General features: G+C 34.8%; 1 protein-coding gene across 1 annotated transcript in view; it reads left to right on the forward strand.

Annotated features, from left to right (window-relative positions):
* KMT2C (lysine methyltransferase 2C) overlaps positions 1–12,212 on the forward strand; it is a gene marked incomplete at its 5' end in the record, with an annotated part of 335,980 nt that overhangs the window by 95,301 nt on the left and 228,467 nt on the right. The window contains one exon of the mRNA XM_044678960.1: positions 668–777. Coding sequence (XP_044534895.1) covers positions 668–777 — 110 coding nt within the window. The remainder of the gene's footprint in view (positions 1–667; positions 778–12,212) is intronic.

The following is a 12,212-nucleotide window of genomic DNA, read 5'->3' on the forward strand; positions in this document are numbered from 1 at the left end:
AACCCTTGTACTTCGGTGTATTGTCTCATAGGTGGAAGATTGGTAAGGGTGGGCAATGGGGGTCAAGTGACTTGCCCAGGGTCACACAGCTGGGAAGTGTCTGAGGCCGGTTTTGAACCTAGGACCTCCCGTCTCTAGGCCTGACTCTCACTCCACTGAGCTACCCAGCTGCCCCCTTAACTCTTATTTTTGATAGAACTATAACAAACTTTGATATTTGGCTGCCTACTCAATAGTAGATTAGAAGCATAGAATTACATGTAGGTAAGGCTAGGTGATGTTAGAGAGGGTTGATGCTGGCCAGCTAAAAGTAGCAATAACATAAAACAAATTACTTTAATAGCTGATAATATAATTTGGGACCCTTTTATATTTGAGGAAATAAGCGCTATATACACCTTAAATCTAGAGAATATTGTTGTAATTCACATTATAGAATAATTTTCCTGTTATTAATGACTCATTTCTAAGAAAAAGTTTTTATACCATGTATATATTAAATATAAATATATTAAAATGAGTGAAATCAATTTTTGTGTTTAAAGTGTGAATTACCCTTTAGCTAGCAGATTTGCTCAACTAGAACACTCATTTGCTATTTGAGTGCTAGAAATGTGTTAAATTTTGAAGAAAAAATAATTATAGAATTTCATATACAACTTTTTAGGTCACTTTTGGGCTCATCACCGTTGTGCAGAATGGTCTCTGGGAGTATGCCAGGCGGAAGAACAGGCATTAATGAACGTGGACAAAGCTGTTGTCTCAGGGAGCACAGAAGTAAGTTGATAAAGCAATTATTTATTATCGAAATATTTTCATTTTTTAAATCTAATTGTATTAAGCAATATGTTTTTATATTGATGAATTATCTTTACTATGTGTCTCTTTTTCATAATTACATTAGTAAAATAAAATTTGTATGATTGTCTTAAGAAAAGGAGTACCAATGGCTAATTTGTTCTTAGAGAGTATTCATCTCATTCCATTTAATCCATTAGTTTAGGGTGTAAAGTAAATTAAAATGAGAAACAGATATAAATTAAGCCCCTTTTGTGTGAAATCCTACCTTGTGTATAATACATATGGACACTCTTTCCATGAAATGATGCAGTGGGGAGTTAAAGAAGATGAAATTTTGCCCTGGCAGGTATTTTTTTAAAAATGTTTCCTTAGGCAAAGAGACATTTCATTTTTTTCCCCTCTTGCATCATGACACGGTAATGATACTATGTACAGTATGAAGTTTTATAAAAGTTTTTACTGTGCTTTTCCAGCAATATATAAATCAGTACAATAAGAAATGAAAAAATCATCCTAAATCTATAAATGTTACAGTCTCTTTTTATTGAAGATGTTTTTGCTAATAACCAACTGGCTATGTTTTTGCAAATGGAAAAGATGGATGGATATATCAAAAGTACAATTTTAAACTGGGCATTTTATGTCCTGGCTAAAATGAATAAAAAATGAATAAAGGTTTCAAATGTATGGATGAGAATCTGTTGGCTTTAGAATGCAATATTCAAATATTTAATGACAAAGCATCAGTTTTACTTGAACTTTAGAAATAGTTATGCTTATTTTGCATTAATGCTTATTTTGCTTAAAAAGCAGAAAAATACTTTGGATTTGCAGCATTGGCATATGTTAAGCTCAGAATTAAAATATTCATTTTCCTATTGCAGCTCTATGAAAATATTGTCTTGTATTTCTGTTGTCTGAATAAAAGGATTATGATACTTTGAGATGGTCTAATGTGGAACAAGAGTACTTTGAAAAAATGAACTTCTGCTTCAGAAAAGGAAGAAAGATATTAGTGTGAGATCAAGGTCATTTAGGAGACGGAGTCAAAATAGAGGGAAAGAATACAGGAATTGTCAGGAAAATAATATAGAAATATCCTTGCCCATATGCAAATTATATCCTGGATAGTCAGCATCTTTATACTGTGAGGATACCCCAGACTGAAAATATTTAGTATCAGGTAGAAGCCTTTTTCTCTTTCAGCTCTGGCCTTGCCCAAGGAGCTATATGCATGGCCGTGTTAATTCTTTATATAATCTAACTTTAGTCTTTTCTGAGCCCTTGTCCCTTACCACCAGTTGCCCGATATTTCAAACTGAATGTCTTGTAGGCGTCTGAAATTCAACATTTCTAAAAGTGTAATCATTAGTGTTTTCCCCCAACCCCTACTTTATCTTAATTTTCCTACTTTTGTTAAAGGCACCACAGTTTTTCCTGATTTGATTTTCCTGGTCAGATTTATCCTTGAGTAGCCCTATTCTCTCTGATCCTTATGCCCTTTCCCTCTAATATCCCATCCCCAAGGTTCAAATCATTTGCAAGTGTCTCACTCTGTGAATGTGTACAACATCATATTTCAATTCAAAATTACCTTTCACTTGAATTGTTGCAAAAATCCTTTAAATTAGTTTTCCTGACTTAAATCTTTCCATTTTCTAATTCATTCTGCACCCAGCTACCATTGTGGTATTTTTAAAGGGAAGATATGACTTTGTTAGTCTTGCTAAATTCTAATGACTTTATATTACTTCTAGAGTTAAAAAAAAAGACAAACCTGTTGGGCATTTAAAAACCTTTATAATTCTGGCTATGATGGTCTTCTCAATCTTAATATATATTACTATCCTTCATATCTTCTGTTTGGGAATACTAAGTATCATTTCTAAGGGCTGTGTAATTGAAGTTAAGTAGCCACAATTCCAAGCCTGCCATTCTCCACTATTCCATTGAATGACCACCTTTTCTCTGACACAAGACACTTATCTTCCATCTCTGTACCTTTACATTCACTATGCTTGCAATGCCCTCTGTCTTTTGCTGCCCCAACACCCTCTGCCTTTTAAAATTTTCTTTCAAAGTTAAATTCTCTTGCACCCCTTTCATGATAAGACTTTCCTTAAATAAATTACTGTATTTACTGTCCATTCTGCTAGAAAATGAACTTTTTAATGAACTTTTTGAGGACATGTATTTAGCACAGAGGTCTCTGCTAGGCACTAAGCTTTTTTGTGGATTATATTTTCAATTCTTAGTTCTCTCCATACTATTTTTTTCTCCCCAAGAAAAATAAGATCCATTGCAGCTATGTGTAGTTAAGCAACATGTTTCCACATTAGCACTGAATAAAATTTTTTGGTAATGTTGTTGAGAGAACATAATTTGATTTAAGTGGTTCCTATTGGCAAGATTCCTTTTTTTTCCTACAATACTATATCGATTAGTCAAACCATTAGTAATTCTGTATATCTGTACCCTCTCCTTCAATCTTTGAAAAAAGATGAAAAATTAAGGGATGTGGGAGTACTTGGGATGAGCAGTTAAGTCTGTCTTAGTTTGAGGGGCTTACATAGTTTTTAAAGTTGTAAAGTATATTATGTATACAAGACTATCTTGGAGCTCAGTGAGGAGCTAATTAAATGACAGGAGGCTGTTTATGGAGGAAGAAAATACTTCACTTATATTACTATTGACTAAGTTTCTATAAAGTTTTTGTTAATTTGTGGTACTTGTGTTATTGGCAACTTTTCTTCTAGCTCTTTGTCATTTAGCCTTGGCAGTGGTCCTTCTCTCTTATCAGATATGTATTCCCTTCTCACCTTTGCTTCATAATATATCTGCCTTCTATATGAAGTCTTTTTTGATTTCACTATCACTCAGTATTTTATTTTGGATTCTTGTCTTCATTTTTGTATTCTCTATGCAGTTATATATACCTGTATGTTCTTTTTCCTGACAGAATGCAAGTTCCTTGAGAGCAGTAACTATCTGGCACTGAATAGTACTTAATTTATTAAAATTATTGATTAATGATTTTAAAAATTAGTTTGAACTCTGACTTTGTAAATCAGTATCAGCCTCTTAAATATGTTCTTCAGTTTGGAATCAATACAATAGCTACCTTTGTGTACTGTTTTTCTTTTTTTTTCTGGAACATTTTTCATTTTAAGGAAAAGGAGTGTTGTATGGGCTGTTTAGTGGATGATTTAATAATTTTTTAAGTTTCCTGTGCCAGGAAAATGTAATTGTAGAAATAAAGTATAGTTTTAAGAAAAATTAAATTGATTCATTTTGGGCCACTGGCTGGCTTAGCTACTGTACTATAGCCATGGATTATATTCTCACACTTTTCTCAAATATTGGGTAAAAAGACACGTGTCATTGAAATGTAATGCAAAATAGAGTGTTAGGTATGGCATTATGAGTAGTTATCTTATAGGAAAAATAATAGGCTTGCCAAAAAATATACAGTAGATAATAACATTAGAAGGGAGACATTTTTAAAATCTGTGCTGTGCCCCCTTCCCCCCTCCCCCTTTTTAATGGTTAAGTAATTTACCTTCTGTCTTATAAGTGAAACCAGGTATTGGTTCAAAGGCAGAAAAACGGTAGGTAAGATCTTGGCAATTGAGGTTAACTGACTTACCCAGGTTCACACAGCTAGAAAGTATCTGAAGTCATATTTGAACCCAGGACCTCCTGTCTCCAGCCTTGGCTCTCTTATCTACTGAGCATGTAGCTGCCCTATTTTGAATAAAAAGGAATAAAATAAAGATATATGGAAAGCAAGCAGGGCAAAACAACAAATCCTAATATTCAGAGTTAAGTTGTACCTTTTGGCGTTTCTGATATTTTTTATGGTGAGATCCTGGACTAGAGTTATGACTACTGAGGGAGGTATTTTTCATTCAGGAAGGGTAGGATAGATTATTTTGAAAAATATTTACAAATATGATATTCTTATACATATATATGTATTGATACATGTGTAGTTCTCTCTGTTTCTATGTGTCATTTCCCCTCTACACCCCACTTGTACAGAAAGAGAAAATAGATGAGAAATTAAAGAAACATTGGCTTAGGTATATGTGACAGTGTTAGAGGGCTTAAATTATTCTGAAATCTATTATTATGTATGCTCTTGCCCCAAACAGAGTTGCTAATAATTAATGATAAATACATCTTTAATAAAACCAATAAAATGTCTTTTCTGGATTTGATTCTTTGTAATTGAGTTGAACTGGTCATCCCATGTTAAAATTTGTGATTTTGAAAGAATTAAGTAGAGCTTATTTTGACATGTACCCTTGACTTTGAGAAAACAAGGTTCAAAGGGTGAGATATAAGTGAGATTCTATGGATTAAAATGTTGTGGGAGACCTTAGTCCAGGAGAAATGGGAATTTCTTCTATTTTGAATTTTAATATTATTTTCCACTTATATGTAATAACTTTTTTCTTTCAGTTTTGAATTCAAAATTCTCTTTCTCAATCCCTCTTTCATTGAGAAGGCAAGCAGTTTTATAAATGTTATACATGTAAAATCATGCATGGCAGATTTCTACATTTATCATGTTAAAAAAGAAAAGACTGTGGTACCTTGACCACACGAGTTTAATTCATTCCATCGCCAAGCTCTTAACTCAATTTGCTTGTGTGCCAAATCGAATTTCCCTATTTAAATGAATGGAAACGCAATTAATCTGTTCCAGGCCCAAAAAACCACACATTTTTTGTTTTATATACTTTAAAATATGAACATGTACTTTATACATAACTAATATATTTATAGGTAATAAGAAAGTAAAGAAATAAACTTGCTTATGAAATGTTATTTACCTTCAAGGTCATGCTGGCGGAGAAGGTTTTCATTTCATATGCTATCACTTAATATAACTTACTCTTCACAAATGCAAATTTGACTTAATACATTACTATGATATGTAACTATTGTTAAACTTAATTGCTATTTTTTACTTACATTTTCTTCATTGAATTTTGGCTGTTTTGGCTTTCCTCTATTTCACTTAGATACTGTTTCAACAAAAACCTTTCCATGGAAGTTTGTTTCTTCCTCCTTTTCAGAATGCTTCAGTAATGTGTGAAATGAGTGTCCTTACGTAGCTCCAACACATGACTTGTTGCAACTTTTTTTGGGTGTGTCTTTTCAATAAACTGTTTAATTTTTTTCCCGAATCCTCAAAATTTCCTTAATCTTGCTTGTACTGATTACCTCATCCACTTCGGGTTCCTCCCCATGAATTTCCTGCAAAAGTTCCATATGCTGCTGCTGTAACTCCTTCGATTCCTTCATTGTCAGAACCCATGGTTAAAATTAAGAAATTTGCCAAAAAAAAAAAAAAACTGATAATAAAGACAAAAATAAAGAAGAAAGCAAAAGCAGTTCAATACAGATGCTTGCTTGGCCAGATATACACTGAACTAAACAAGATAGCCTGGTATATAACTTGTGAAACCGAATGTTCTGCCAGACTAGATAGGTGGGTGGTGGAAACTCATGATTCAAATATCTACTTATTTGTGACTTAAAGCAAAAGCTGGGTAGTTCAGTGGATTGAGAGCCAGGCCTCGAGATGGGAGGTCTTAGGTTCAAATCTGGCCTTAGACATTTCCCAGCTGTGTGATCGTGGGCAAGTCACTTGACCCTCATTGCCTACCCTTACCACTATTCTGCCTTGGAGCCAACACACACAGTATTGACTCCAAGATGGAAGGTAAGGGTTTAAAAAAAAGAATTCTGATCCTGATTGCGCATATCTCAAATTGCTTGTATATCAAGGTACCGCAGTACTGAGGGAAAAAACAACACCAAAAAATTAAAAAACCAACATGATATTTTGCATTAAATTTCTACCCGTTCTTTCTCTGGAGGTAGAGAGCATTTATCATCTTGGGTACTTTGAGATTGTCTTGGATATTTGTATTGCTGAGTCATTTCTAGTGGTTCATTGTACAATATTGTTCTTAATATGTATAGTGTTCTGTTCTGCTTTTGCTCAGGATTTCATATGGGGCAACTAGGTGGTATAGTGGATAAAGAATCCAGCTAAGAGTCAGGAAGACTGATTTTTATGGGTTCACATCTGACCTCAGACACCAGCTGTATAATACTAGGCATGTCAGTCAACTTTGTTGACCTCAGTTTCTTGTAAAATGAAGTGAGAAGGAAATGGTAAACCATTCTAGTATTTTTGTCAAGAAAATACTAAAGAAGTTTAGGAGATTGTAGAATTAATAGAAAAGTTAGATATGATAGCTTTCTGGAGAATATTGAATAGGAATAGAAAGGAATATACTTTTTTCTTCATTGCATGATACCTCCACAAATATTTGAAGGGGGGAAAAAGATCAACAAAGAAAAAGGATACCACCTATAGGTATAAAAATATTTATTGAGCTATTTTTGGTGTCACAAAGAATTGGAAAATTTGTTCAAAATTAAGGGGATGCCCATCAGTTCGGAAATGACTGAACAAGTTATGATATAGGATTGTGATGAGCTTCTATTTTGCTTTAGGAAAAATGTTCAGCCATTTTTCACACTTGTCCTACTCTTCATGACCCCATTTTGTTTTTTTCTTGGTGTATATATGCTTTTAAGACTGTTTTTTTTTTTTAAACATTGGTGAGTTTTTGGTATACTTTTAAAAATGTTATCTTTTTTTTTTTTTTTTTTTAAATAAAGTGTTTGGTAACTGAATAGAAGAGTAGTGGAAGTATTGACCTCATTGAAGACCTTACATTTTTCTCTTATTTACCTTTTTCATGCTTCTCTTGAATTTTGTATTTGGACATCAGATTTTTCTGTTTAAGCCTAGTTTTTTCTTTAGCAGTGCTTAGAAATCTTCTATTTTATTAAATGGCCATATTTTCCCTTGAAAGAATATTGTTGGTTTTGATGGGTCAATGATTCTTGATTGTATACCCAGTTCCCTTGCTTTCTGGAATATCCTGTTCCAAGCCTTCTGGTCCTTCAATGTGGAAGCTTCCAGATCCTGTGTAGTCCTGACTGTAGCTCCATGATGTTTGAATTATTATTTTTTTAGCTGCTTGCAGTATTTTTTTCTTGGCCTAGGAGCTCTTAAACTTTGCTATAGCTCCTGGGAGTTGTTTGTCATTTGAGGATTTATTGCAGGAGGTGATCTTTGGATTCTTTCAATTTCTATTTTGCCCTCTTGTTCAAGAATATCAGGGAAGTTTTCTTCAACAATTTCTTGTAATATGATGTCTAGGCCTTTTTTTTTTTTTTTTTTTTTTTTTTTTGGGTCATGACTTTTAGGTAGTCCAATAATTCTTAAACTGTCTCTCCTATTTTCCTATTTTCCAGATCAGTTTATTTTTTTCAATGAAATATTTCATATTTTCTATTTTCCTTATTTTTATTTAGTCTTATTCTTTCTTTATATCTGGTGAAGTCATTAACTTCTATTTGCCCAATTCTAATTTTTAAAGACTGAATTTCTTACATAACCATTTGATAACCTTTCCATTTTGTCCATTCTACTGTAAAAAGGAAAAAAAGGTTGTTTTTTTTTTTGTTGTTGTTGTTGGATATTAATATCTAAAGGAGTGGTCTCAAAGACTTGAATAATTATCAATTTAAATGGTTTTTAGTCATTTATTTATAAAATATAGGAGAGAGTGGGAGTAGAGATATGAGAAGAGGGAGTAAGAGATCTAGCTTAAAAAACTAGATTTGTATTCAAGTCTAGGCTTTACTCTGGCATGGCTCCAGAGATGTAGCTAGAGAGCCCAAAAGTCAATTAACAAGGGTTTTAGCCACAGGGCTCTTCTCAACCAAGGGATCCTCCTGGAGGCTAGTACCTCCAGGGAAGCTAAGGTAGTTAGCCCTTTTCACTCACCATATGCAGTTCTCTTTTTTATTTACAACATTAATCAAATTATTATCAACACCATATAAACCATTATCAATCTTAATCAAATTATTACTAACACTAGTTAAATTATTACTACCATTAGGTAAATTACCATTAACATTGGTTAAAGTACTATTTACACCATTACTAGTAGTCAATTCAGATAATTTCACATTAACACCATTCAAATTATCATTAATTCTCATCAAATTATCATTCACATTGATTAAACTATCATTGATTCCATTTAAATTAACACTGATCAACTTATCACCATTATTAATTCTTATTATCACCAATCAAATCAATATTAACACCAAGTGCATCATTTCTATTATTCACAATCACATTATCAATATCTTTAACACATACAATTCCATCAACATTCACTTTAGTCCCATTATCTTGATCAGTCATTTCTGAACTTTTCTGCACACCTTGATAATGAAGCTGTCCCTACATCCATGTTACCATTATTAACATTCCCCCGCACAACATGACTAAACTTGGGCCTGGCTCCTGCACGAAGGTAATCCTGCATCATTGCCAAATTAGGAGCTTGTGCACCTTGACAGCATGCATTCTGGCATTGGAACACATTTTGTTGTCCATTTCCATGATTAAAATCATTATTCCAGTTATTTGCCCTATATCCATAATTATTATTATACCGATTAAATCCATTGTTATTATTCTTGTATCTCTGCCCATATGATCTCTTTCTGTACCTACATTCCCTTGCAAAATGCCCAATATGTCCACAAACATAGCAAGATTGTTGTCTCTGGTTCCTAGTGTTTGTATTGCTACTGGTCTTATAATAATAATAATAATAATAATAATAATAATTATTATTATTATTATTATTCCTCTTTTCTGCTGCCCTTTGTGCTGCTACTGCCTTAATTTCATTTACCTCCTCATTAGCTCGAGAATTTGCCTCCCTTAATTGCTTTCTAAGGCTTTCAATGATGGTATCCTTGTCATCCTTACCCCTGTCCTTTCCTTGTGCAAATACGTATGTTGCTTTTTGCTTCAACTTGTCTAAGCTCAACAGTTCCCAGTCAGGGAAAACTTTTTCACCTGGGGAACAGAATTTCTTACAAAAATCCATTTCACATGGTCCACGGTGGTATCTTCCAGTATACTCATGTGCAAATACATTTCAGCTGCCTCAATAATCCTGTCCAAAAAAGTAGCTGGAGTCTCTAGAGCTGTCTGCCTGATCGTTTCAAATTTACTCCAGGAATTTGGACGCTTTGCACATTTTTCTAGGACTTGTATAAGAGACTTTTGCGCTTGTTTCAACATACGATATGTGGGAACTGAATTCAGGTCCAGTTCCTCCCAGGCTAGTGGCCATGGTGTCATTCCCTCTGTGTTCCGTGTCTCCTCTACAAATTTTGCTCTATCATGGTGTGACAAGATCTCCCCTAACATGTACCAACAATCCTCAAAGTCTGGGTCATGCTGTTTCACAAAAGCCTTAAAGATCTTTACAAATTTCCCAGAATCGTCATGGAAATTTGGGATCTTTTGTTTCAGACTTTCTACATCCTCAGACCTGAATCTAGTGTGTTGTTTCACATGGAATACACCATCTTCGCATACAATTGGAAGATCGTGAAGAGGAAAAAGGTTAATGGGGCTTTCTCCCTTACTCTGAGCCTGCTGTTCTAGCTCAGCCTTTGATGTTATACCTTTGCCAGAAATACCCATGTTCACAAATTCAGTCATGTTGCCAGTATGGGAAGTACCAAGGGGTTGACTAGAGAGAGTTCCATTTTGAATACACAGTTCTAAATTATCCAACTTTATCTGCAACAACCTTAACATTTTTTTGGTTTCAGAATCCCTGAAACACCAAGTCACAATAATTTTAATACAATACCCAATATGAAATAATATCTACTCAACTTGTATACAAAATAACCAGTAAGAATCAGAACTGGCATGTGACATAATAAATCTAAGATGTTAATAGTCAAAATCGGTTGTGCAAACTCAATATCCATTATCCCTCTAAAATACCTGGGTATAACTTTAAACCACAGGTAAGGGATAGCCTAGTCATCTTTCCATAAAACCACAAAAACATAGTCTATCCAGTCTTCAACCAACATTGTGCCCATCACCCCCCAAACTGACCAGCTAAACACAAAATTTATTGTATTATTAGCCACTATTCTGACTAATAACAATTAATAACACAATTAATTAAATACAGATACAATTAAACACAGCAACGGAGAACAAAACCAAAAAACAAAAACAAAAAAGAAATGAAGAAAATCCCTTTCTCTGGGGCAACTCCAAGCTCGATAGTATTTTCCCCTACCCACAGAAATTTATGAATAGCCTGGGGGTGGGGGCTGAGAAGCTCTGAGCAGCTCACCACTGGTTGAGAACTCTCAGCTCTCAACTCAATGGCTGAGCTGCCTCTTGGAATGCCCAAGCCCCTCTTACTTCCTGTATGAATCTAGCTGGCCAACCGTTCACTTCCTGTCTGTCTCTCTATGCACCCATCTGAGTAGTGCCAAACTGTAGGAAATATAAGTATGGGTAATGGGGTCACCGGGATATTATAAATAAACTAAGTGGTTTGTGGGAACACACACTGGGATTTATGAGAGACTAGACCTGGACATGAAGACTTGAACAGCCAAGCTGCTCCTAACTCACAAATGACAGTTAGCCAACTGTCACTCTGGCCAGAGGCCTTGAATTCAACAGACAAGGTAACAGGATATAACTGGGTTTAATTATGAACAACTAAAAGGTGGGATAGGGATATCTACTCTAAAACCTTAAATCTAATGACATAACCCACAGGGAAAGGAAAAAGCTTATTTCTACACTAACTTAGTAATCTAAACTGACAGGGCCCAAAGAGCAGTGGAGTCTCTGGGTGACTGCCTCAGACCTGGAACCTGCCAGGCTTGAGTATAGCTAAGGGCTTTGTGGCTTTGGGATTCTCACTGCAATCCACTGATGATCTTTGGATGCCAAGAGTCTAAGTGGTCTCAGGTACCAAGTAGTGAGGGAGTGCTTGAAACACTGTCCACCAGATCTCAAACTTCTCCTTTTTCCTTTGGCACTGTAGATCTTGTCCTCTTTGCTAGATGCCACACCACACAGGATCCCAGGGAAAATCAGGATGCAGGGTCCTTTACTCTGAGGTCTCCCAGGGCTCACCACAGTTTGTGTTAACCCCTAATGGAATCCCACTCAGAGCCAAGTCACTTCTTCCTGCTCCTTCATTCCAACCTGGAATTCCAAGCTCCAGTTCCTTCCTGCTATATACACCTTAATACCTAATCAATAACTAATCTAATCTTCCTCACAACAGGTAGGTTATAGATTTCACAACTTGTGAATTAAGTGGTGATGTTTTCACCTTTGGTGATTAAATCTAAAGATGGGCCAGATAGGTTTAATCTCATTATCATGCTACTTTTCATAGAATTCTTTTCTCTTTTCCTTCCTTCCTTCCTTCCTTCCTTCCTTCCTTCCT

The sequence above is a fragment of the Gracilinanus agilis genome, chromosome 5 (genome assembly GCF_016433145.1).
Source record: "Gracilinanus agilis isolate LMUSP501 chromosome 5, AgileGrace, whole genome shotgun sequence".
In the NCBI taxonomy this organism is placed as follows: Eukaryota; Metazoa; Chordata; class Mammalia; order Didelphimorphia; family Didelphidae; genus Gracilinanus; species Gracilinanus agilis.